At 39.3% G+C, this 23,989-nt stretch overlaps 2 protein-coding genes across 15 annotated transcripts in view; both read right to left on the reverse strand.

Annotated features, from left to right (window-relative positions):
• Positions 1 to 12,326, reverse strand: part of tpd52l2b (tpd52 like 2b) — a 33,540-nt gene extending 21,214 nt beyond the window's left edge. For 6 of the 14 annotated variants that reach the window (XM_049582206.1, XM_049582205.1, XM_049582204.1 and 3 more), the window contains exons 1-4: positions 12,094 to 12,326; positions 7,574 to 7,731; positions 6,426 to 6,574; positions 3,198 to 3,257 (exon numbers count right to left, since the gene is read on the reverse strand). In XM_049582206.1, coding sequence (XP_049438163.1) covers positions 3,198 to 3,257; positions 6,426 to 6,574; positions 7,574 to 7,731; positions 12,094 to 12,112 — 386 coding nt within the window. In that variant the 5' untranslated portion in view covers positions 12,113 to 12,326. The remainder of the gene's footprint in view (positions 1 to 3,197; positions 3,258 to 6,425; positions 6,575 to 7,573; positions 7,732 to 12,093) is intronic. The other 8 variants (XM_049582208.1, XM_049582218.1, XM_049582217.1 and 5 more) reach the window with 3 other exon arrangements.
• A 3,596-nt stretch (positions 12,327 to 15,922) lies between these two features.
• The window catches only part of LOC125892258 (neurofilament medium polypeptide-like), a 28,042-nt gene continuing 19,975 nt past the window's right edge, over positions 15,923 to 23,989 (reverse strand). The window contains exons 11-12 of the mRNA XM_049582167.1: positions 21,434 to 22,474; positions 15,923 to 16,254 (exon numbers count right to left, since the gene is read on the reverse strand). Coding sequence (XP_049438124.1) covers positions 16,111 to 16,254; positions 21,434 to 22,474 — 1,185 coding nt within the window. The 3' untranslated portion in view covers positions 15,923 to 16,110. The remainder of the gene's footprint in view (positions 16,255 to 21,433; positions 22,475 to 23,989) is intronic.

The following is a 23,989-nucleotide window of genomic DNA, read 5'->3' on the forward strand; positions in this document are numbered from 1 at the left end:
ACCTCACGGCAGCAGCAGAAAACTCACTGATTTCATGTTTTTCTTGCCGACTACAAAGTCTGGATTCTTTCAGAAGCAGAACAGAAGCTTCACCTCAAACCGACTGCTGAGAAAATTTAGCCAACTCAGACAGTTTACTAAAAGGTCAGAAACACATGGGGAATTATGTTCTCCTTTTCCTGATGCAAGTCAAAAGTCTGTCTCTGGTTATGGAGAAAATTTTCTTTGTGTACTTGATGCAAACTTGTAACCTCACAGCATTAATAAAACAACCATGAGCGTCGCAAGGCACGGGGCCTTTCCATGAATGTGCTCAGGGGCCCACTGTCTCATAATGTGTCTATGATCATAGTTAATTACTACTGGGCAAGAGCTGAACAGTTGTTAGGATATCATTACATCACTGCTGTGTTTCTATTGTGTGCCAATTGATTTCATTTAGCTAACCAGCCCTCAGGCTGAAATCATTATGTAATGGGCAAACATTACCAGAGTGTGGCTAAATGGAGCCTGATTTTCAACACATAAATGGTCAATTTGTACCATCTAGTTGAACAAGACCATCACAATAACTGTTGAGGACGGTTGTAGCCTTGCTAGACTGGCTGCCAGACAAGCTTAATAACCATTAGTATCAGCCTGGCCACTGGTAGGCTGTCACGATAAGATTTGACAAAAGCCCTGTGCCAAAACGTTGTCCTAAATAAAATTCCTTTTTTAATTGGAGCTGAGTGTGTGGCATTACCTCTTTTTTCAAGTTTCGCCAGCACCTCAACAAGACAGTCTGCGGTGTGTGTTAGTCTTCTCCTACCTAGGCTCTCACGATAATCACCTCATCGACTTATCGTACGATATACAGACATGAGCTTGATCATTTTGCTGACCTCAATGTTGCCTGTTGTGTTAACATGTCTGTTTGTTTACGTAAGAATGTCACCAACATTTTAACATGATGCCAGAACAAACAGCAGGGGTTTCCCATACAATACTTGGGTGCAGCGATTCTCCTTTTTTGTCTCTCCACCTGTCTACTTGCTCAAGTCTGATGGAAAATGAACAACGCTATAAAGAAGACAAAGCGCAACATTAGCTTACCGCTAGCCTACAGCTGCACCTCTGTAGTGTTCCTGTAGCTTTACATGGCTTGTCTTTAGTCACAAAAAGGCATTGTTTGGTTTTGATTTGTTGGCCAAATTTTGTATTCAGCCCCAAACAAAGTAATTTTTGGCTACTCGACACTATAATTTTTTGTATTAACAGGTGTTAATTACAGGGTTCTCACACATTTTAACGGACAGAATTTTGAAGCTTCTGCATGACCCAAAATTGTTTTTTTCCCTTGGTCCACTTGCTTTCTAACACATCAGCTTCAAACTCCATTCAAACATGATTTAGCTAAGGCGGCATGCGTGAAAGGAGAGATGAAACGTGGGGAGAAAATTAAGAAACTTAGGTGACGATAAACACAACTTTGTGACACATCAACGCATAATAGAGCTATATTACATCATTAGCTCCAGAAAATAAAATGTGCCATCGTGTTACATTACGTTAAGTTATCCACGGAAGATTACTACAACAATTTCAAGATACACAATAAAATCCTGTGATTTTTTTCTCTCAAAACTTTCAATACATTTTATTAATTCCATGACCCTTCCAGGCCTGGAAAATGTGACTGGTAAATTTCATGGCTTTTCCAGGTTTTCCATGAACGTGGGAACCCTGTAATTACTTAAAAATATATATTTTAATATAGATTTTTTAATATTTGAATCCCAATGTGTGAATATTCTTAAGAATTAAAAGTTAATTTCTCTTTGACAGGGTGTACTTGTATGATTATTCTATTATATTATTACATCAGTCGCATTAAATGCTCTCAAAATTACAAGAATGTCGTTAATCGCAGTCATTTCTGGGACAGTATATCAACAACAAAAGTATTTGGCACAGTGGTTCCCAACTGGTCCAGATTTCCTCTCATTCGTAAGTTCAGGCTCCACACAGTGTGATACATTCGATGTCATACTTGGGTTTGGCCATCTCTGTCAAGCAGGAAACAGCACATCAAAACAAGAGCTCTGTGCCAGAAATTCACTGTACTTAAAAAGAAAGTGTTTTTGTTTGAAAGTCATTTGCAGCCCATTCAGAGTGGACCCACGACACACTTTTGGACCACGACCCACCAGTTGGGGACCACTGATTTAGCAGACAGGCCTCGCCACTGGTAGAAATCAAAAGAACGGAGGAAGCGTTTGAGAAAGCTGGAAACATGGAAGAATTTGGAGAGGAAGTAGAGAGGAGGACGTGTGTCATCACTTCTGAGTGGAGGAAGAGAGGACACCTGACCTCTGAGAGAGGAAGTACAAACAGACGAATAATACTGATAAGAGGGAGGCAGCGACGGAAAACTGAAGAAGATGAAAGACAACTAACAGATAATGATAAATGTATGGTTAAAGAAAGTACCATACATTAGTCCTGTAGATCTACTTCTGTCAGCCTTGACTTCCATATAAGAAATTGTGCCATGTCTCAGCCTACAGCACCTCCTTAAAAAGTCTGATTATCAAACACCAAAAGGTGAGTCACAGGCCACACTGGACAAACACAGACTCTGGTGAATCAGTTATGTAACTCTTGTTGCAGTAGTTAAAACACAGACACACACTAAATCCCACTTCAGTGCTACAAGTCTAGCCACACATGCAACCGGCTCCGACAGCAGCAGGAGTACTGATCCAAAATTTATCACAGTAGGTTCCTCAGACCCCGAAAAGCTCCTCAACAAAGTCAGACTTTCTAACAAACTACATGCAAATCTATCATCTGTGAAAACGCACCTGAGACATGATTTCATTTACCAGAAATACAGAACTTTAAGCTCAATCACGCCAGAAACAGAAACTATTTCTCCACTAAAGTTGAGCAGATTAACACACATTCATTTGGAAACATTCCTTCAGAGCATCTAACTCAACACAAGCAACAAACAGACTACAGATATCCGTTTGTCCTCCGAACAAACACACAGTTAAACACCGACTGGTGAAATGTAAGTGTTCTCAAACATGGTTAGAAGGTGAGAACGGAGACACATAGAGAGTGAGTAAAAGTCAGAGCGTGAGAGAGCAAACAACACAGAATCTCAGACATCATCCAGTGAGCGAACAGCAAACAGTGCACGGACTCACAACTCCAAGCTGGTAACTCTTTCATTCCACTCGCCCAGTTTCTCAGAGGTTCTCACATAGCTAGAAACAGAGACATGAGGATGTTACACTGTAGAGGTTCAGCAAGGACTCAAAGCAAGCATACTCAAAGAGGAAACCTTAAGCAACAACTGACCAAACATTATATTAATGTAAATAATTATATGACTGTCCTGTAGAGAACTCTGCTTTTCTTGTCATCATTAGTTAAGGTCAAAATGCAGTCTGTCAGGGATTTATGAACATAATCATTACAGTCACACTCTGGAAGAAGTCAGTTTTTTAAGCCTGTGTTCCCTGAGAACAAAAATATTTTAGCATCTTATTCACTAAGAAATTAGTACAAATCAAGCTGCACGTCAATCACAATGTCCCAGTGTTACAAGTGAGCAGCTGTGTTTATCATTTATCACAAACTCCGTGCTTCACCTTTACGGATGATTCATCAAGGACGCCACGCTGAAGCCTTAAATGGAACAATCTCAGATCTGATGTGACATTCAAGGATTAAATTTCTCTCCCTTGTTTGTCAGACTTGCTTCAACAACTCGTGTGTTCTCCAGCAACAAAAGCAACATTAAATCTGCAAATGTTAAACTGTGACAGGTAACTAACATTTTCATGGTACTGGAGTTTTCAGTTTTGAGTTGGATCAGTAGCGTCCAACAAAGTAAAGTGTACTGTAAATACACACATGTTGATATTAGTTTTGATGCCAGCAGGTCAAACCTTTTATCTGTCCACTGTTGGGTTCTGCAGTTTGTTCAAAATGTATTTCCACTGTAATATTTTGTACATTTTGTTGGTGTATACACAGGGATGTTTGTGACTGCGATATGAAAGTGTTAGCTTTTAACAAATATCACACCAAAGTATCTTAAAACTCTTAAATACCCATATAATTTGCATGACCACTAAATTAAATGTAAAACATAATTGATTATTTACCCTAAAGAAAATGTCAACATAAATAAAATAAAGGGAAAGAGGCAACAGACAGCATCTTTTCCTTAATATATCATTATGAAAATAATGTGGGCTGCACAGGGTAGTGGCCACAGTAAAATCAGACTATCAGCGTTTACATAGGTTACTTAGTGGCTTTGCAATAAGCTTCTGCCACCGGTGCCAAAATTTCGCGGGAAAAAAAAAAAACCTGCTTCACAGCAGGAAACGCGTCATGTATTGCGAAATTGGTCGGTCAGCCAATCAGGGACTGGAGCTGGTCCTTATGAGGAGTTGGGCATGAGATAGTTGAGTCACGAGCACAATAGCAGACGGACAAAGTTTGGAGACAAGTGAAAAACGGCCTAGTGAAAGAAAACAAGCTCCTCTGTGTGAGGAGGCAAAGAAGAGCAAAAAGGAGAGTGATAAAAGAAGAGGAAAAGCAAGAGTAAACCTCAGTCAGGTGTTCAAGAGATGGAGGGAGCTCCGTGACCAAAGAGGCTTCAAAACCCATGTCCAGCTAGCAGCATCACAAATCGCCGCAACCAGAGAGCGGGTAGCGAGTGTTGGTCGGCTGACTGTTTACGTACATGTGCATATTGGTATAATTCCACTGTGTCTACTGTTGTTTGTACTGGTACTGTACATATTGGTATCATTCACTGTGAGTTGTTTGTACTGGTACTGTGCATTCTGCTATAATTATTTGCATTACTATTTGTTTTTAATTCAGATAAATCTCAGATAAATCTTATAACTGTTGCTCGGTCTCTTTACTCATTTATTTAGTAGGGTGTCCACACACCTTCTCATTCAATATATACATAGAGGTATACTGGTGGCTTTACAACCTACATTTTATTTAATTTAGAGAGTCTATTAGAGTCATGTTATTGATTATCTCTGATCCCCACAGTCAATTTGGTCGTGACAGTGCGACACAACACCACTGATGCTAGGTGGCGGCAAGCTAAAAAAAAAAACGAATCCTATCTGTTGCCTCTTTAAGAGACGATTTATGAATCCCTGTTGACAGATACACGCTGTCATCTTCATAATGAGCCCAGATGCAGCGCAGTAATTGTCTCTTTTTTCCTGCAAATACTCAATAATTAGTTTCAGCAGTATCATTTAACAGAAGAGTTTGTTATGTGCTCATTAAGAGTCTTCTGTGTCAACACCTCCTGCTGAGGTTAATAACCACGGTTACTTCATTAATCACGTGTAATCACCATATCTTACCATTTAAGTGACTGAAATTAACTGGCAAAGTCTGACAATGTTGAAGAATTAAATCTAAATTCAAACAGAGCAGCAGTTACAGGAAGAAAAAGGCTGCAGTTAAATATTTGTTCTCCAATTGTGACTTGCTTGATTAGCAATCATGATCTCAGTATCTTTAAGAACATGATGATTACATCGGATTACGCAGCACCTTCGCATCTGTTATAGTACCATCTAAAAGGTTTACAGTCATCCTTTATAACGTAAACCTCTGCAGAAAGTGATAAAAAGACTTTAGAAGGCCAGATGCATCACCACAGGGTGACTCATTTTGTAACTGACTGTTTCTGATACAGTGGTTACTATCAGGACGTGCTGAATCATCTCACTGGACTTTGCAAGTAAAAAATCTCTTTCATTGTTTATTCTTCCATCTTGTTAAAATATTTTAAAAGGCTGTATATGTGGTGATTCTCTTTTAATGTGTCCCTTTTTAATGGTAGCCTTGGTTCACGCAGATGATGCATTTTCCCATAGACAGAATATTTCATTTGTCTTTCTATGAATCCAAAACATAACGGTAGGGCTTTCTGTCCATATCCTAAACCAAAGGGGCATCTACTACAGTACTGGACAGGAAAATTAAAGTAACAAATCATCAATTATGTTTTAAACATTTAACAACTACAGCTCTGTTCAGACTGACAGAAAGTTCCTGCGTTAGTTTCAATGAGGCCACAGAGAAAAAAGGGTATAGCTCAGCAAAAAGTTGAACCAATCCAGCAACACGCTGTTTTAACCAATCAGATTCGTACAACAATGCATTTCTAATGATTACTTTCTAATGTGAATAAGCTTATTTTGGCTTTTACCACTTTGATGATGATAATGTTTGAGGTTCTCAGGGAGAGAAAATCCACTGAGAAAGCTGGTGGAGCAGAAGCTACACAGGTCATTGACTCTCTATATGATTGAACGTTCACAAACAGACTTGAGAAGCAAGTTCTTGGTGTACATTTTAAGTTTCTGATGAATACATACGCGTTGGAGGTCTGTACGTCTTGCCAGCTCTTGGTGAGGTTCTGCCTGAGTTCGGTGAGCGGACTGAGGCCAAGTTTCCTCTTCAGCTCTGTGGCGTGTCTCTCTTTGGCTGACAAAACCTGACGAAGGGTGTTGATCTCCTCCTCCACCTGAAAACATAACAGTCCCAGGAAGAGTTAAGTCTGGGGTTTTCGTCTTCATTCATGGTGCTCCATCTGGCTGCAGCCACAGCTGGATTTATATTTGCATTCAAATGAGAAACACAAAGGTGCTTTCTATCATCCACCGCAGGATCAAACTCAAATCCTCTCCACTCAGAGTCTTGTTTGCAAATAGGGCTAGAACCAATAAGTCAATACCAAGTCGATGCCAAATTTTGAAACATGATGGAGCTCATTTGTCACCAGTACCTTAGGTACCAGGGATGCAACACATCCGGACATGACAGAGCAACATATACACCTACAAGTCTGCCATTAAATGCCAAAGAAAAAAGAACGACAACACCAGCACAGAAGAACGACAAAACGTGGAACCCAGCCAACAGGACACAGCGACGACTCCACCTCGACTCCAGAAAAAAAGAAAAGAACGTTTCCTGGGTCCAGCCTGTTTTGTCCGTTCTGTGCATTGGGTACGTCGTATATTTACACTTTGCTACAAACGCTCGCAGCAGCATGAGAGCTGAAAATGTTCAACTTTGGCCAAAACGCTCCACTTAGCTGGCTTTGCATTCCAGGTGGATCATCTGGGATTAATAATACAAACGGAATTTAATTTATATGTTGTTAAAAAAGGCGTTTATGTCTAAGAACATGGGATTTATCACGTTATTGTTGTTGTTGTTGTTGTTGTTTTACTGTGGTATCGAACTGGGGAATGTGAATCATGAATTTTCACAGATCTTAGTATCGACTACTTAAAGTCTGATATCGGCATGTGCAGATTTGCAAACATTTTGACACCCAGGAAAAGAACAAATTCATGACTGCTTTGCTTAATAAAGTACTCCAGCTAGCCAAGACAGTGAGCGAGCATGCACAATATCTGGATCCTAATACTGATATATCTAAATGGAATGCAGCCATCATTTTTGCCGTTACAGCTGCATGTAAACACCTGGTGATTTTGGAACATCTGGTCTCTACCTTGGTGAGCTCTACGCGGAGCTCCTCGGCCTCCTCCTCTGTCAGGCCGGGTGGAAGAGGGTTGGCTGCGTTCCCCACCGCTCCCTCCACCGGAACGTCGGACAGGGTGTCTGCATTATCCACAACAAGGCCCTTGTTAGGAGAGTTCAGGTTGATATCTGGAGAAAGAGAGAAAGAGACAGAGGGAGGTGATGGGATAAAGGGAAGGGAGGGGTTAGAAGACAGGGTTAAGAATAGAAGAAGTCGGGAGGTAGCAACAAATACACACTTAAATCAGTTCAATTGTTAGAGGCCTGGAGTGGTTTAAGAAGATGATCCTTCTAAGTATCTATTTCACACACACAGAAACCAAAGCCAGGAAAAGGCTAGTGTTGCCAGCAGGAGATATCCGACAGGAAGAGAAAGTGGCAATTAGCGGAGCAAGGAGTTGAGCTGCACTCTGGGAGAGTAACTCAAGGCCCTCTGTCTGAGAACCATTAAACCTTTTGCTTTCTGAAACTAGTAATGCCACGATGCAGCGGACCAGAAACAATGCATACAAACAAAAAAGAGCGAAACAACTCCCAAACAAGAACAAAACACAGCCATAATCTTTTCTTGTATAAACCTTAATCGACCCAGAAAAAGTTTGAACATTGAAATCTGCCACTGTCAGCATTTCTTCAATAGTGAGTTCATCTTTCAATGTTCACCTAAGGACACTGTCATAACTCTGGCAGCTACAGGAGCTTGGCACAGTCGGAGCTGGCATGGAGGACACAACAGGGGAAGAAAAAACAAACTGGAGCCCCTGCCTGAAACACTGGGTAAAAATAGACTTTATGCAGTTATAGACCAACATTCAAAGAGCATTTATTCAGTGGGCGAATCTCCTATGAAGCTAAACTTACACCTCACATTGCTTACACATCCACATCAGTGAACAGGCAATGTTCTGGAGCATGGAGCTGTCAACCCTGATTTAGGAAGCAGACTTATTCTAGTGTACTTTTAGCATCTTATACTGAATATTAACTGTTTAAGCATGAAAGACATTATGAATTTAAACACTGGGTTTGCCCTCTGATTCACAGAGCAGCATCCACGTCTGCACGACTGATTGCACAACACGTCAGACAACACAGCAGACAAACACATAATGGTATTGCAAAAGACCATGATTAGCATTATCTGCAGGTAGCGCCGGTGACGCTGTGCGATGCAGAGTCTTAACAATAACATCCGCATACAAGCTGGTGGGTGAAATGACTGCTCCACCCTCAAGGTATATTGATTCAGCCAAGAGTGATTCAGACCGGCCCACAGAAACAACAGCAGCAAGGTTAAAGAGAAGCACGGCTCATATGAGAGCAGATAAGACAGTGACGAGAAAAATGTCCCAGGATTTGGAGTTCAATCGCACATATTCTTTTGTGATGTGAATTTGGTTTCAGTTAGTGATTTCCCACACTTCCCAGAATGCCTTGTGACAACACCAAGTCACGTTCTGCTGAATCAAAAGTCATAACTTGCTTCATATCAGCTTTTTTTCTGTAGCGGTCTGACTAGTCTGTAAACACTGAGGCATGTATGTGATCATGGTCACACCCCTCACTTGAAACCTTCACGCTGCATTGCATCCTGGTCTATTTCCTGCTGATATGGATGTAGAAATTCAGTCTCCATCGTACTTCTATGATGGATCTCTATCCATTGTTGGTGTTTTTAATTTTTTCATGTATGTGTTTGGCTTATTATTCACAGGAAGAAGAAAAAAATTCACCATGAAAAGCAAGCAAAGGCACGTCACAGTGACTGTTAATGTTTTTCACTTAGGATGAACTTTAAAGAAACAATGACAGTGGTGTCATGTGAGAACGCATCAGTTGGGAAAAGTCCCCTGCTCAGCCAGAAAATCCTATTCTCAAGTTTCACAGCATCATTTAGGAAACAGTAATAGCAGGATTTTATTTGGACAGACATGCCCCAATTCACTCCAGTTTGCCAACAAATGCGGGCAAGCTTAATCACTTCCTATTAGCGCTCATCCTGAAGCACAGGAAGCCTGATACAACATGACATGACTATCATGGCCACTCACGATAACAACCTACAAGATACAGGGAGTCTCATTAGGACATCCTCGAGAGGATTTTGCAGCCAAAATGACCAGGAGATATAAAATGTAAAGAAATGAGGCGAGATATTACCTCAATTTATTTATTGTTATATTGTCACATAGCTTCAACGCTGCCTTTTTGCCATTAAAATCCATTGTGGAGTTCAAGTTGGAGAAACCTTACCCATGTGTCAGAATAAATACTGTAAGGCACCAATATAGCAACTACAGTTTTGTGTCATGTTAAGGTTGTAAGGTTTTGACAAAAAAAACCTCAGGGTTTTATTTGTCTGGCTTAGATTTGGGTATCATGACAGGAAATACCATGAGGCCATAGAAATGTGTTTACCATTTGTCTCTATTTTTGTCTGTGAGATTTTTCTGGTTGTATTACACAACCGTGGGCATTTCTTTACTTCACTGAACTGGACTGCTTCATGGCAAATTGTATTTTTGAAATAACTTGCTTTGTCAGGCGTTTTATTCTGCTAAAAGTGCATATCTCCCTCGGTTATTTATACTAACATCACGAGATTTAAGCCATAACTTTCACCTATATCTCTCTATTACTCTCATCTATTAACGTATGTTTCTGTATGTTTGCTGCCTTCAGTACAAAGCATATTAAAACAAAAACAGTCAGCCATTAGGTAAGAACAGTGAACAATGTCAGACAAGGTTTAGTGATAAAGCAGAAGCACCAGTTTCTACTTCTTCAGCCACTGAGATATGATCTATCAGGCAGCTTACTGGTCAGCTGGAGGCAGTGGTGGAAACTAATTACACTTCCTCAAGTATGTGCTAAAGTACAATTTTGAGGTACTTGTACTTAAGTTGAGTATTTCCATTGTACGCTACTTTCTACGTTTTCGCAATTTTTGTAATTTTCACTCTACTACATTTTGTGACCATATACTGCTTACTTTAAAGATCAAGGTTTTATGTATGAAATCTATTCAGCTGATAAAATGTAATGCATTTCAGATTAATTATTAGACATTAAACTACCCAGCAATGTTAAAAAGTACGCGTAGTAATACAGAAATACTGCCTGTTTGAAACACTGACTTTAAATTAGACACACTGACTTATATGTTAGGAGCAATCCCAGATGGAGCGATGGATAAAAGAATGATTTACTATCTGTTTATCATTTTGTAGGTGGCAAAAAATGATAACTTTATCTTGACTCAACCCACCATACCTCGACGGCAAGACAGGATAATGAAAGTGTACTCAATGGAAACAATAACACCAAAACTCCATGCAAAGACAGGAGTGTTTTTATATCTATGGGCTCCTGCAATACCTTATTTTAGATTACTAAAATGATAAGTTGCTGTAAAGATACAAGTGTGAATTTGGGCATAGCTGAGATCTGTTTGTTTTAATGTTCTTTTGTTATGTACTTTTTATTTTTCCCTATTTCCTGAAAGAATAACTATGTATAATTAAAATTAAATCAACATTTTGTTAAATAGAAGTCCTGATAGTAGCTTAATGTGGACTAGCTACAACGAAAAATGCTTCTTACACAGTAATTCATGAGTAATAAGAATCCAATAATTTGACAGGGGTCATTCTGCTGCCTAATGAGTACTCATACTTAAAATGCAGTTTGCTGATAATACTTCTGTACTTTTATTTGAAGAGGATTTTGAACGCAAGAGTTTTACTTGTGGTGGAGCAGTGTCACCCTGAGGTAATACTCCTTAAAGTTATGTAACAGATCTAAATGCTTCTTCCAACACTGCCTGAAGATCTGTCAATAGTGTCAATAGAGACAATGATGAGGCAGCAGTTAGCACGCTAGCAATAACAAGGCTGTTATGAATGCTCAATTAGTCAGCACATTTGACTGCTGTCAGGCCCAGCTAACAGAGTGTGATGAAGACTGACAGGGAGGCTGATGAACACGCATTCAAGTCGGTGCTGCTCTGTGTGGAGCCACCACAACAACCTGCTAACACTCGCTTTAGCTAACATGACTCCGACTGTTTACAACATTTAAGCTCTGCTAGTTGGACATTAAACGTGTCTCACGTCTCACAGAGAAGAGGACGCTGTTCACTTGTTAGCTGAGTCAATGTCATTCATATCAGATGAAAGTGTGTTGGGAAGTTGGTGACATTAGTAACACGATCCTCCTTCCTTTGCTTCCTTCACTTGTGCTGCTCCTGTGCCTGTCATTTACACCAGCGGGCCCGTGTTGTCCTCGCGGCTGCACAGCAATCGTGATTTATTAGCTATAAACAAATCAAAACTTTCCAGCAAACAAGCAAAAAAGACAAAGTTAATGTCTGCTATATGGGAGGTTATTTATTTATAACCGTCCGCTGTCTGCTTGACAAACAGTTAACGCATTCTAGAGCTAAGCTACCATGCTAGCTAACTTGCCCGCTAAGCTAACAATTAACGTTACCTTGACTGGCGGGGTCCATTTCGGCGTCGATTTCACGGAGCTGGACTCCTTTTACTTTTGTTAAAAGTTAAACTCGACTGGTGTGACGTGTGAACGGCAGACTGCTTCAGTGTGCTCTCCACTAGGTGTGCAGAAATCTTCCTGGTTTCGCTGACTGCTCCCACTCAGAGTAAAGTCGTCGACAGAAACCCAAAACAGCCCAACAGCCAGCTCAGCTATAACAGCGCTCTGTCAAGCTAATGGCGGGCACGGCGGTACTTCCGGTGAGGGACTTCAAAATAAAGGTCATATCATGCTTACAATGATGATGGTGCAACTTTATAGTCAAGTATGTGTGCATTCAGTGGCTTTAACTCTGTTTTAGCAAAGCTGTAAATCAAAAATCAAATATCTATTCATTTCTTACACTGAACTGTAATTTGTATTATTCAAATACCTTCACTGATTTTAACTGCATTGTAGTTATTCTTGTATTTTATGCCTGTCTTAGTATATTTTAACCTCAGTTATTAAACTTATTGAGTCCTACCACTTCTCCATTAGTCACTGAATGAAATGAAACCGTTTCCTCATATACACAGAGCTATATCTAAGACTTTCTAAATATACAATTATTATCACCATTTAACTTTGTCACGCAAAAATAACCCATGTAAATGTACAATATTAATGACCAAATATCTGCTTACAAAATACAAACCTTTCAGTGTATAATATGAATTACTAATTATCCATGACTTACAAATATAAACCAGTTTAAATATGACATATCCACTGCTCATTATTATTATTATTATTATTATTATTATTTATTGCTGTTTCTTGTATTTTTTGTACTTTTGCATGCCTAGTTTTTTAAGTTTTTAAATTTTGAAATCTTGAATCTGACTCTTTCCCCTTGGCTGCTGTAACACTGGAATTTCTCAATTGTGGGATCAATAAAGGTATATCTTATCTTATCTTATCTTATCTTATATTACCCATCATCTTTGCTTTACAAAATAGATATCAACATTACATACAGTATATATCTTAAGTTGTACTGCTTTCGTTTTATGTTTTGATAAATCAGTGCTTCAATGTGCATGCACAATTTTAGATTACACTCTTATTTTAAAGTCGTGTCGTCCAAACAGGAAGTTATGTTCCTTATCATTGGAGTAGTGAGAATTCCCTTTCAGGCGTGGTCAAACAACGTCACAGAGACAGCTGTTGACGAAATATGTTGTTTTTTTGGGTGGATTTTTTTAAACAAGTATACATATATATATATATATATATAAAATACTGCTATCGTCTTGTGAAATCTCCAGTTGTTGTAGCCACACACACACACCTTATAGTGAGTACAATCAGATTTATTTAATCAATACATGTATCAAACAAAACCATTATCTGATCCACTGCATTATAAACAGACACCAGCCTACACAACACCAAACAATCAAAAAGAGTCCAGACACTCACTCACAAACTCACATAAAAGCTGCAAAAGAGAGATTGCCTAGAACAAAAAAAAAAAAAAGAAAAATAAAGAAACTGAACATTAGCATTATCCAAACCAAAGCACTCTGAACCACATGTGCCATCCAAAATCACTGTTCAAAATGTCTCAAACTGGGTGTCTGGGTCTTCTAGAAGACTTTTAAAACTTGTATTAACAAAACACATGTACTTCTTCTGTAAACACTGCTTCTCTGCTTCATCCTGCTGATTCCTCTGTTACATTAGGGACTATTTTTGATAAACTTCAAATTTATATTGATTTAGTTTTTATTAGGGATACACGATAATATCAGTACATCATCGTTATCGATCAATATTGGCTTTACAATGAACTATCAGAATCAGCCAACATGCTTTTTCTTATTTTGTACAGTGATGAAATTTACATACATTGAAAAGTATTGTATTTCAAGTCTCCATCTGCTGGTGGGCCGTCATGATAAGAGTCGGCATGAATAATATGATGTTAATTCCACTGCAGAGGAGACTTGATGATCACTGAAATTAGGTAGGGAAAACCTGGATAATAAATTGATATCTGTATCAGTTATCGGCCAAATAAGTTGTTATATATCAGCATATTGGATATCGGCAAAAAAGCCAATATTGTGCCTCCCTAGTTTTTATGCCTACATGAGTTATGTATAACTTTTAAGTGAAATTTGACCACAGCACAAGATGTTAAATGTTTAAGAGCAAAAATGTCTGAATGATTTAGTTTCAGTGAAACACTAAAAATACTGTGATAATTACAGCAAAATAATTTTTGTTCATATCCTGCATCTGTACCAACAGTTACAGGCATACAGTCAACACAGTACCATCATTACAACTAATACTACTTCTGCTGTCGCTGCTACTTCGACTACAAGTTTTTTTGTGAAAACTACAAAAACCTGTAGTTTTACTAACACTGCAACTAACTAAACAAATACTAGCGCTGCTTCATTTATTAAAGGGCATTTTTCCTTATCACTACAACTACTACTAGTAGCAGTGGTGGATGAAGTATTTAGATTCTAAAACAGTAAAAACCACAGTCTAAAAATACTCCATTACAAGTAAAAGTCCCAAATTCAAAATGTTACGAAATAAAAGTACCTGTCATCAAATTGTACTTAAAATATCAAAAGTAAAAGTATTCATGCCACAGAGCTTATTGTAATTATCTGTTTTATCACTGACAACTACACATAAGAGTATTTTAATGCTGTAGTTCATCAGTGTGGAGCCAATGTTAGATACTTTTGTTCTGTTTTTTACAGGGTAGATTAAAGTACTGAAAGTACTGCATCATATCATATAAGCATATGTTTTATATGTAAATAGTAAGCTGTCAGATAATGCAGTAAAAAGTACAATATTTGCCTCTGAATTGTACTGAAGTAGAAGTATGTACTAAATAAAAACCATTCAAGTAGAAGTACCATAAAATTTCAGTAAACACCCAGTCCCTTTTACTAGCCTTGTGTAGCTACACAGTTTGACAAATAAAGGCCTGTCTCAATTAGAGGCCTGGTCTGGTTGCTCAGCAGTCATATAGAAGTATTATAGAAGTTCTCTGGATATAATATATACCTGGATTGTTGACTGCTTACTTGAGCTAACATTAGTTAGCTGTTAAGATCGCACATACAAAATAAATGTTTAAACTTTTATCAGTATGGACATGCTATATATTGTTAGCTCAGTCATTTCATTTGATCAAAACCAGGAGTGCCAGACAAGACCATAAGTCATTCAGATTTACAGGCATGATGAAAAAATAAGGGCTGACTCTACCTCTGAAGCTGTAATAAAGCTGCCATGAAACAAGTGTCAAAATAAGTTCGATCATACTTCCCATCTTTGCTGAGCAACAGTTTTATGTAAAGGAATTAAAGGCCTGTCCTAAATATAGGCCTGTTCACTTCAGTGATTTCGGCAAATAATAGTGCGAGCTATTAATTTAAGTTTTATGGTATGTCAAAATTGTTCCTAAGTACATTACTTGAGTAAATGTACTTAGTTACATTCCACTGACTACTTCTTTCACCTCTACTTCAACTACTGCAATAATGACTTCTGCTACTTTTACATATACTACTACCTCCACACTACAGTATGACTACTCCTCTGCTACTTATTAAAAGCACAGTCTTGAAAGCTGTGAAGACCTTTGTTGTGAAAGGCAACAGCTTCCATAAAATAAAGTAAAATAAAATGAAATAAACTTCTTAAGTCATTCTCAAGTTTTCAAAATAAGAGCCCAACAGGTCAAAGTTTTTCCCTACAGACACACACAGATCCAGAGCAGATCACACAAGTGCTTTTTTTTTTAAAAAATTCAAACTGAATTAATATTAGGAACAAAACAGACCGTTGATAAAATGACTGCAACTGAAGTTTTATCAAAGATCAAGTGTTTCCAGTCTCAGGGCAGCACTGAGCTGATTAAACTGACTCTGGAGTGCATCTTTCTCTCTTTATCTCCTCAACAAGACAACACCTCCAAACACTTCTCTCCTTCCTCTACTTATTCTTGTGGAGGGGGTTCAGCCAGGAGAAGCTGAAACTGGGCCGACGAGGAGCCTCGCTGAGGGTGAAAGTGGAGGAAGGGATGGAGGAGGAGAGGGGAGGACTGGTCTGTGCAGGACTCCTTGTCTCAGTCTCCGTCTGTAGCAGAAGAGGACAGCAGCTGGTTTTATATGAATATCAACAGAAGACATGACAAAAACAGAAACTTGCTTCGTTGGTGTTATCATGTGGCTTTGGTAAATCCAGCCTAACCTTTTAAAACACCAAAGTCACACAATAACATAAACTTACTACTGATGGAGGCAGCGGCAGAGCAGCTCCTGTGTTCAGTGAGGTAAAATTACTGCTTTTGTTTATGAAGTCTGACTTTAAAGAAAGCAGAGATAAGTTTAGCTTTCAGTTCAGTTCCCTGTCGGAAAAGGCTGTCCATTCTGAAGTACTAAGCATACAACTGGATAAATGAGAGTTGGATTATACTGCACGAGTTGTGTGAGTTTGTAAACCCATGTTTCAATGTAGACCCTTAAAGGGCAACGTCACAATGACATCAGTTTGGTAGCTGGAGGCAAAACAGGAGTCTTAAAATGTGTTTGTCTTGTTGTGTTATTGGGAGCCAGAATAGAAGGAGTCATGGCTCAAAACCAGCCGCCACTGCCCGTCAACAAAAACAGCTATGGTTAAATGTGATAAGACCAAAGGACTGGACGGAGGCCATCATCAAAAATGCTCACATGTGCAGCGCACACTTCATATCAGGTTAGGGGAAAAGTATTTCCTGTTGTAGGGATGAATAAGGTTATGTGTATTAAGGGTTATCATGTTCACCTCATCAGAAACTGGGGAGGGATTAAGAGGAAGATTGGATTTCTCTGCAACGCTAACTTTTTAGCACATTAGCTAACGTTAGCTTCCATAGCAAAACAAACAAGTGTGGTCCTCCTTTGTAAGACTGGCTTCCTGTGACATCATCCATCCACTGAGTGAGAGCATACGGGTCGGCCAGTCTGGTCCCGTTGGTCAGTGTTTACTTATTCAAGTAACACTGGCGGTCCCGGAGAGTGAGTGACCTGACATGGTGCGTTGGTAAATTCAGTCTGACGCTCTACACTAAAATGAGAGCCCTGTTGGTGGAAGAAACGCAGCGTTATATTTCTACATGAATGAACCAACGGTTAAGTTAATCACACATTCACTCCGCTCGGCGCTCTGCTGCTCCGTCTCCACAGACAGAGTGTCCAGAGTGCGCTCTGCCACTCTGAGAGTGCGACGCTCTGGATAACCCAACGGCTCCGAATTGTGAAAGAGCCAGTTTGTGTCAGAGTGCTCCGAACGCACCACTCACATCATCTTCCTCCACTGTCTAAAAAAAGCCATTAGAACTTGTTAGCTGGCTCTGGCTAATGTCTGTAGAGAATTGTTTTGCCTCCAGCTAAGCCCCACCCACCAAAAAACGTCATAATGTTCACTAACAGTAAAAAGGTCCATAGTTTTGCTGTTTTTAAACATGGACCCCTTTTAATTCAGTTTAATCATCAGTTTAATTCAGTTCATCTCTGTTTTTGGATTCTTGGTTCACCATGGCGACATGCGAGACATGAGAGAAACACATTTTACTTCATGAATTCAGCATAATACAGGGTCAGTGACTGATATACAAATGGTCATTCAGGGGGCGAAGTATTATTTACTCATCAAAACAGTCAGTGTTTAATATTTTGATAACTGATGAATCAGTCCTTTAAGCTCAAATGTAATCCAGAGATGGCACCTTTAATAACTCACAATGCATCTTATTTTCAAAGTTTTTTTTTTATATGTTTTGAACATTAAATCTTAATCTGTAAAGTCACTGGTTTCCATGAACATGCAAACACACTTCATCATGCAGCAGAGAGGAATAATGATGCTGGAGCACAAAAACTGCAAGAATACAACTATGTCATAAAGAAAACAATGAAAGTTGGTAATAGATTAAAATCAGACGGTCAATCTGTCATTATTATGTTTTAGTTTATTAGTTTTACTTGACTTAAAATTAAAATAAAATGTTTTTAAATGACTGATGACTGTAATTACACAGTTTCACCACAAGATGCCAGCAGAGGCAAACTGAATGCTGAAGAGGCCACAAACAAGGGTTTGATTTTGTTTTGTGTTAATAGAAAACTCTCACTATCATTTCAGGTGTAACTAGTTGGTGCATACAGAGCATCAGTGACACACTAAGAGGACAAGTGGTTAGGAAGTAAGGGGTTAACTTCGTGTGGGATTTTTGTGAGGGACTCAGACATCAATTAGTTCAAAGAAAAAAAGAAGAAGACTTGTACCTGTCTCATTATCAGACAGGTTAATCTGCGTCACTTCCATGCAAGCATTTTAATCACTTAAATCTGCAGCTCTACAGTTGATTCTCTTGTTTTCCAAAATAAAAGCCCTGGGCAGCACTTCCAGGTGGAGGCAGCAGGTGTGTGTGTACCTGAGCTGTGCAGCAGTGAGGGTGGAGGTGTCTCCTGTTGGTGTTATGTGCAAATGAAGCAGCCGATGTAAGCCCACACCCTCTGCAGGATGACCAGGAAGGCCAACAGGTAGAAGAGTAGAGTGACAGCCTGGAGAGAGATGGAGGGATGGACAACAGAGAGAGACAAAGAGAGAGGTGGATGAAGGAGGTGGTGAATGAGGAGAAACGTACAGGAGGGACGAGGAACGCGGTCAGAGTGATGAGATTTGGGGTGAAGGACAGAAGGAGGAGAAAGATGGAGAGATGATGCTGCAACAGAAAGACTGTAATGTGCAGAAGGAGGGAGGAAGGAAGGAGGACTGATGAATGGATCCAGGGGGAGAATGTAACTAAGTAGATTTACGCAAGTGCTGTACTTAACTACATATTTTGGGTACTTGTACTTTTAAGTATTTTTTTCTCATGCCACGTTCTACTTCTGTTCTTCTTCATCTCAGAGTGAACTATTGTACTTTCTAGAAGTCAGAACATTTCTTGTTGATTGGTTGATGCATCCACTGCAATTTTTTTTAATACAACAAGAAAGACTACTCTCCTGTTTCCTGTCATTTGTCTGTCCACTGCATTTATTAAACAGTTTTAGTGACTCACAAATTAAGACTTTTGCACAGAAGACACACAAAAATGTTCAAGTAAAGCTGAAACGTTGACTGAAATGAACTGGCAATCATCTTAAATGTGACAATTTGCTGCTTTTTCTTCAAATTATTTTAATAATGTTCATTTATTTTTAATCATTTTGAGGTTTGGACTTTTGGCTGGACAAGATCAAATTTCTGAAGGTGTCAGATTGGGTAATTGTGACAGCATTTAGTACTATTTTCTGAATATTTACAAACCAAACAATCAGTTAATTAATGCAATAAAATAATCATCAGATTAATCCACAATGAAAATAAACTTATCATTTCTGATCCATTCACAAATTTACTAACATATGTTTGTATGTCAAACTGTCCTAAGGTTTAGTTTTAGCACATCCTCTCTGTATATATTCAAGGAATAGTACCCTTATATTAATTTTTTTTTTAAAAATTCCTTTGTATGTGTGTGTGTGTGTGTGTGTGTGTGTGTGTGCTTTTCCTGTCTGTTTGTTTTGTTTTTGCCTCTTTTCTTATGTTTTTGAATGAGTATCTTTGTCCCTTTACTTTTACTTTTTCTTTTTAAAATAATATTTTCAAATGCATGAATGGAAACCTGAAACTTTTGTAACTGCTCCTGACATTTGAGCATCTCTTAATAAAACAAATCTTTGCAAAAAAAAAAAAAAAAAAGTCGTAAATCTATGAGAATAAAGCTGTAATTTTAGGAGACATTTTAAACATTTTCAATGCAGAACCTTCACTTTAAAGGGGAACTAATTTTTTTAGTTTAATTTTCAATTTTCAATTTTTCATTTTCAATTTAGGATGTTCAATATTTGACATTTCTCCAGTACGAAGCTAGGGCTGACCTGCCTGCAACCCATGAGTGCGTGCTATATTAAATAATAGCGTCAAACAACGTCTAAATACGTCCACTAAAAGTGCATTTTTTTCACACAGATAGGCTCGGATTGTTAGTATAATTATCCAACGACATAACGGAAAGGAGAAATGAATGTCTGTGTTTACCTTTAGCTGGATTCAGACATGTTCCTCTGCCTGTTGCTGCTCCCTCTCTCTCCTCGTCCGCTCTTCAATTTCAATGAGCTCTGCGTCCGTGTACTCCGTGTTCAAATAAATACGGGTGGTCATCAAATTCAAATGGCTCATCCACGAGACGTGAGATTTCAGAGCCAGACTTTCACTCTCTGAGTGAGTGTTTTGACCTGCCACAACAAACATGTCCAAATTTTTACCCAATTTTGACCAACTGGATCTGGATGAGCCATTTGAATTTGATGACCGCCCATATTTATTTGAACATAGAGTACACGGACGCACACGGATGCAGAGTTCATTGAAATTGAAGAGCAGACGAGGAGAGAGAGGGAGCAGCAACAGGCAGAGGAACATGTCTGAATCCAGCTAAAGGTAAACACAGACGTTCATTTCTCCTTTCCGTTATGTCGTTGGATAATTATACTAACAATCCGAGCATATCTGTGTGAAAAAAATGTACTTTTAGTCGATGTATTTTGACGTTGTTTGACACTGTCTGAGTGCCCTATTATTTAATATAGCGCACGATCACGGGCTGCAGGCAGGTCAGCCCTAGCTTCGTACTGGAGAAATGTCAAATATTGAACATCCTATCACTCATTTAGACTAAAGTAGACCAAAAAATAGGGCCCAGGTTGAAAAAAAACATTAGTTCCCCTTTAATAGATTGTACTGGTACTTTTACTTTTAGTAAACAATTTTAGTACTTCTTCCATCACTGTTGCTGAATGCTAAAAGAAGTGTTTTATTTTGTGCCATTTTGTAAATTAAATCAACAAGACTCGCTTCAGAATCTGAGAGAGAGTACTATTACCTGTGGGAGTTAAACTGATGGTCAAAAAATGGTTCGCTTTTCACTGAAATTACTTTTAAATTTGGGGATGAAATATCTTTTGAAATAGTTTCCCCCCTCTGTCCGTCCTTCCTCCCTTCCTTTGATCCTCCCTTCATTTCCCAACATGGTAAAAACACAGACACCAAAGTGAAGTGAAGCAGCCGAGTTGCAAAAGTGACTCTGTGAAAACATAAACAGCAAAACAACCCAAAATAACAGAGGAGAAGAAGAAGACAATATGGAGGCCACATCAGCAGGTGGGTGAAGAGTGCAATAGCCTGGTTGATGATGATGATGAAGGTGAGACCGGACGACACTGACCTGGAGAGACACAGAGGAGCTTATGTTCTCTTCAGCTTCAGCAAAACTCATTTCCATTAAGTCTTCAGGCTGCTCGCTGTTCTCTCCGTTCTTCTCTTTCTTTCCTGCAAACTCTGAACTACCAGCCTCAAACTCTGTGTCTCCTCCTCCTTCTGTCAAACTGTTAATGCTCCCCACACCCAAGCTGTCACTTTTTGGTTCAGAGCCATCCTCCCTCACAGATGCATCTTTTTTTTTCCTGTCAGACTTCATGCTTCCTTCTTCCAGCCCTCCTTTTATCGCCTCAGCCTCTAACTCACCCTCTCTGTCCTTCAGCTCTGAAGCACACTTTAGATCTAAGTTAACCTCCTTCTCCTCTGCGTCCTCCACCCTTTCATCACTGGACTCAGACTTCTCTTTGTTCACCTCCAAACTCTCACCCTCAGCCTCCTCTGGTGCTACAGATGACGGACTATCATTGTTATCAGACAAACTGTCTCCAAGATCGAAGCTACCCTCCACCAGGCTGAAGCTTTTATCCACAGCTCCGGGCAGACACACCCAGCCCTGCATCTCCTCTTCATCGTTTTCCTGCTCTGTGACTCCAACTTCTTCCACTGGCTGGGTTTGAGGAGCAGGAGTAGAAGCACTGCCCAGCTCAATGGGAATATCAGACAGAGGTTGGGTTTCTGTCTGCGTGTGAAGCTCTTGAGGACCAGGTGGAGGTTCGCTGGGGTTTGGCTCCAGACTCCCCGCAGGTTCTGGTTGTATCTGGGCCTCAGACATGACTTGGACTGCGCCTCCGGCCTCAGTCTGGACCGCGGCCTCTGAGAGTGACTCTCCAGCTGGTTGTGAACACGTCGTCTGCTCTGCATCACACACCTTTGTCAGGATATCTGCAGGGTCGGGGCTCATCCTGCGCCAGCTGCTGGGTTTGTACCAGCTGGGGTAAAACATAGCATCAATCTCCTCCTTCATCATTTCTTCTTCATCCTGAGCTTTCTGTTTGTCCTCTGTCTCAGTCTGTGCCGTCCGATCGCCTGCATCACCTACTGCCTCACACTAATACGTGAAGGAAGACAGTTAAAAAGTCATATGGAAGATTTTGCTTTTTTTTTTTTTTTAGCCTTTAACCAGTAACAATTTCATTTTTCAAAGCATACAATATGTTTTTAGACAATATAATCTTTGACAAATCTTCAAACTGAGCCGAACAATCAGCTGGATTTAGAAGGATATATTGGCAGAAATTAAATGTAATAAGTATGTTTTCTTTGTGCGTAATCACAAGGCTTAAAAGGCCTTTTTTGGGGGGAGTTTTTCCTTATTTGCTGTGAGGATCCAAATGTTATATGCTGTAAAATCCTCTGAGGCAAATTGTGATATTTGTGACATTGGTCTTTATCTTTATTCTTATTGAAAATAAGAATCGTTTTGCAGGGTTAGGGTCCTCATCCAAACAGTCAGCAGTGTTGCACCATCGTGTTTCTACAGTGGAAACAGACAAACCAAACACTGGCTCCAGGTAGGGCCATTTGTGCTTTCAGGTTGTTCACCATAGTTAGCAGCCCCTCCACGATGAGCCAAACAGCAATGAAAAACACTGATTAGTAACATGATACTGCTTTATTCAGTGTTTTAAAATCAGCTCTAGGTAGAGCCATTTGCATTGTTACATTTTTGTTTTGTTTCACCCACCGTTAGCAGCTCCTCCGTGACAAGAGCGGCAGTAAAACACCATTTTTTAACATGAAACTGCTTCATGCAGTGTTTTTACCGGTTTAAATCACCAAGTCTGGTTTTTTTGGAGAGGACGAGGCCTCTGTGGATAGTTTGGCTCCTGGTAAAATCCTCCTAAACACCTAGCTCTTCAGTTATCGCAGAAAAAAGTTGAGCAAACATTAGCAGGTGTTTGGCTAGTGGTCCATCTGCGATGAGCTGGGCGGCATCTGGAGAACACTGATTTGCAAAATTAAACTGTTTTAGTTTTGGAGAGGAAGAGACCTCTGAGGATAATTTGGCTCCCAGTGAAAACCTCCAGGAGTCCTAACTGCGACTTCATACCTGGCACATGGAAGAAGTTTCAGCTGTTTGCAATATGTAAAGAGATGCCACTGAATCCTTCATACTGCTCCTTCAAAAACTTATTAAAAGACTGTGAAACCCAGTGAAATAATCCTAATATGATAACTCATTCTACAGTAGTTAGCAGCTGAGCTATAAACTCAGCAAAAATTCAAACCAAAAATTTAAAAAACTTCTTTGGATTTATCCGACCACGGAAATACGACTCTTCCTGGACCAAACTTAACTTTGATCATTTTTGATCCATTCGTGAGTTTATTAACCTTTTAACAATAGCTTTAGTTTTAGTACATCCTCTCAATTAAGAAATGCTATCCTTATAGTTAATATTTTTTGTTCATTTGTTTGTTTTGCTTATTTTCTTTTGTTTTTATTTTTCTGGATAAGTGTCTTTGTAATTTTAATTTTTCTTTTTCAAATAAGATTTTCAAATGCACAAATGGAAACCTGATACATTTTTGGAACTGCACCTGAACTGTAATTTGAGCATCT

The sequence above is a fragment of the Epinephelus fuscoguttatus genome, linkage group LG7, assembly GCF_011397635.1.
Source record: "Epinephelus fuscoguttatus linkage group LG7, E.fuscoguttatus.final_Chr_v1".
NCBI lineage: Eukaryota > Metazoa > Chordata > Actinopteri > Perciformes > Serranidae > Epinephelus > Epinephelus fuscoguttatus.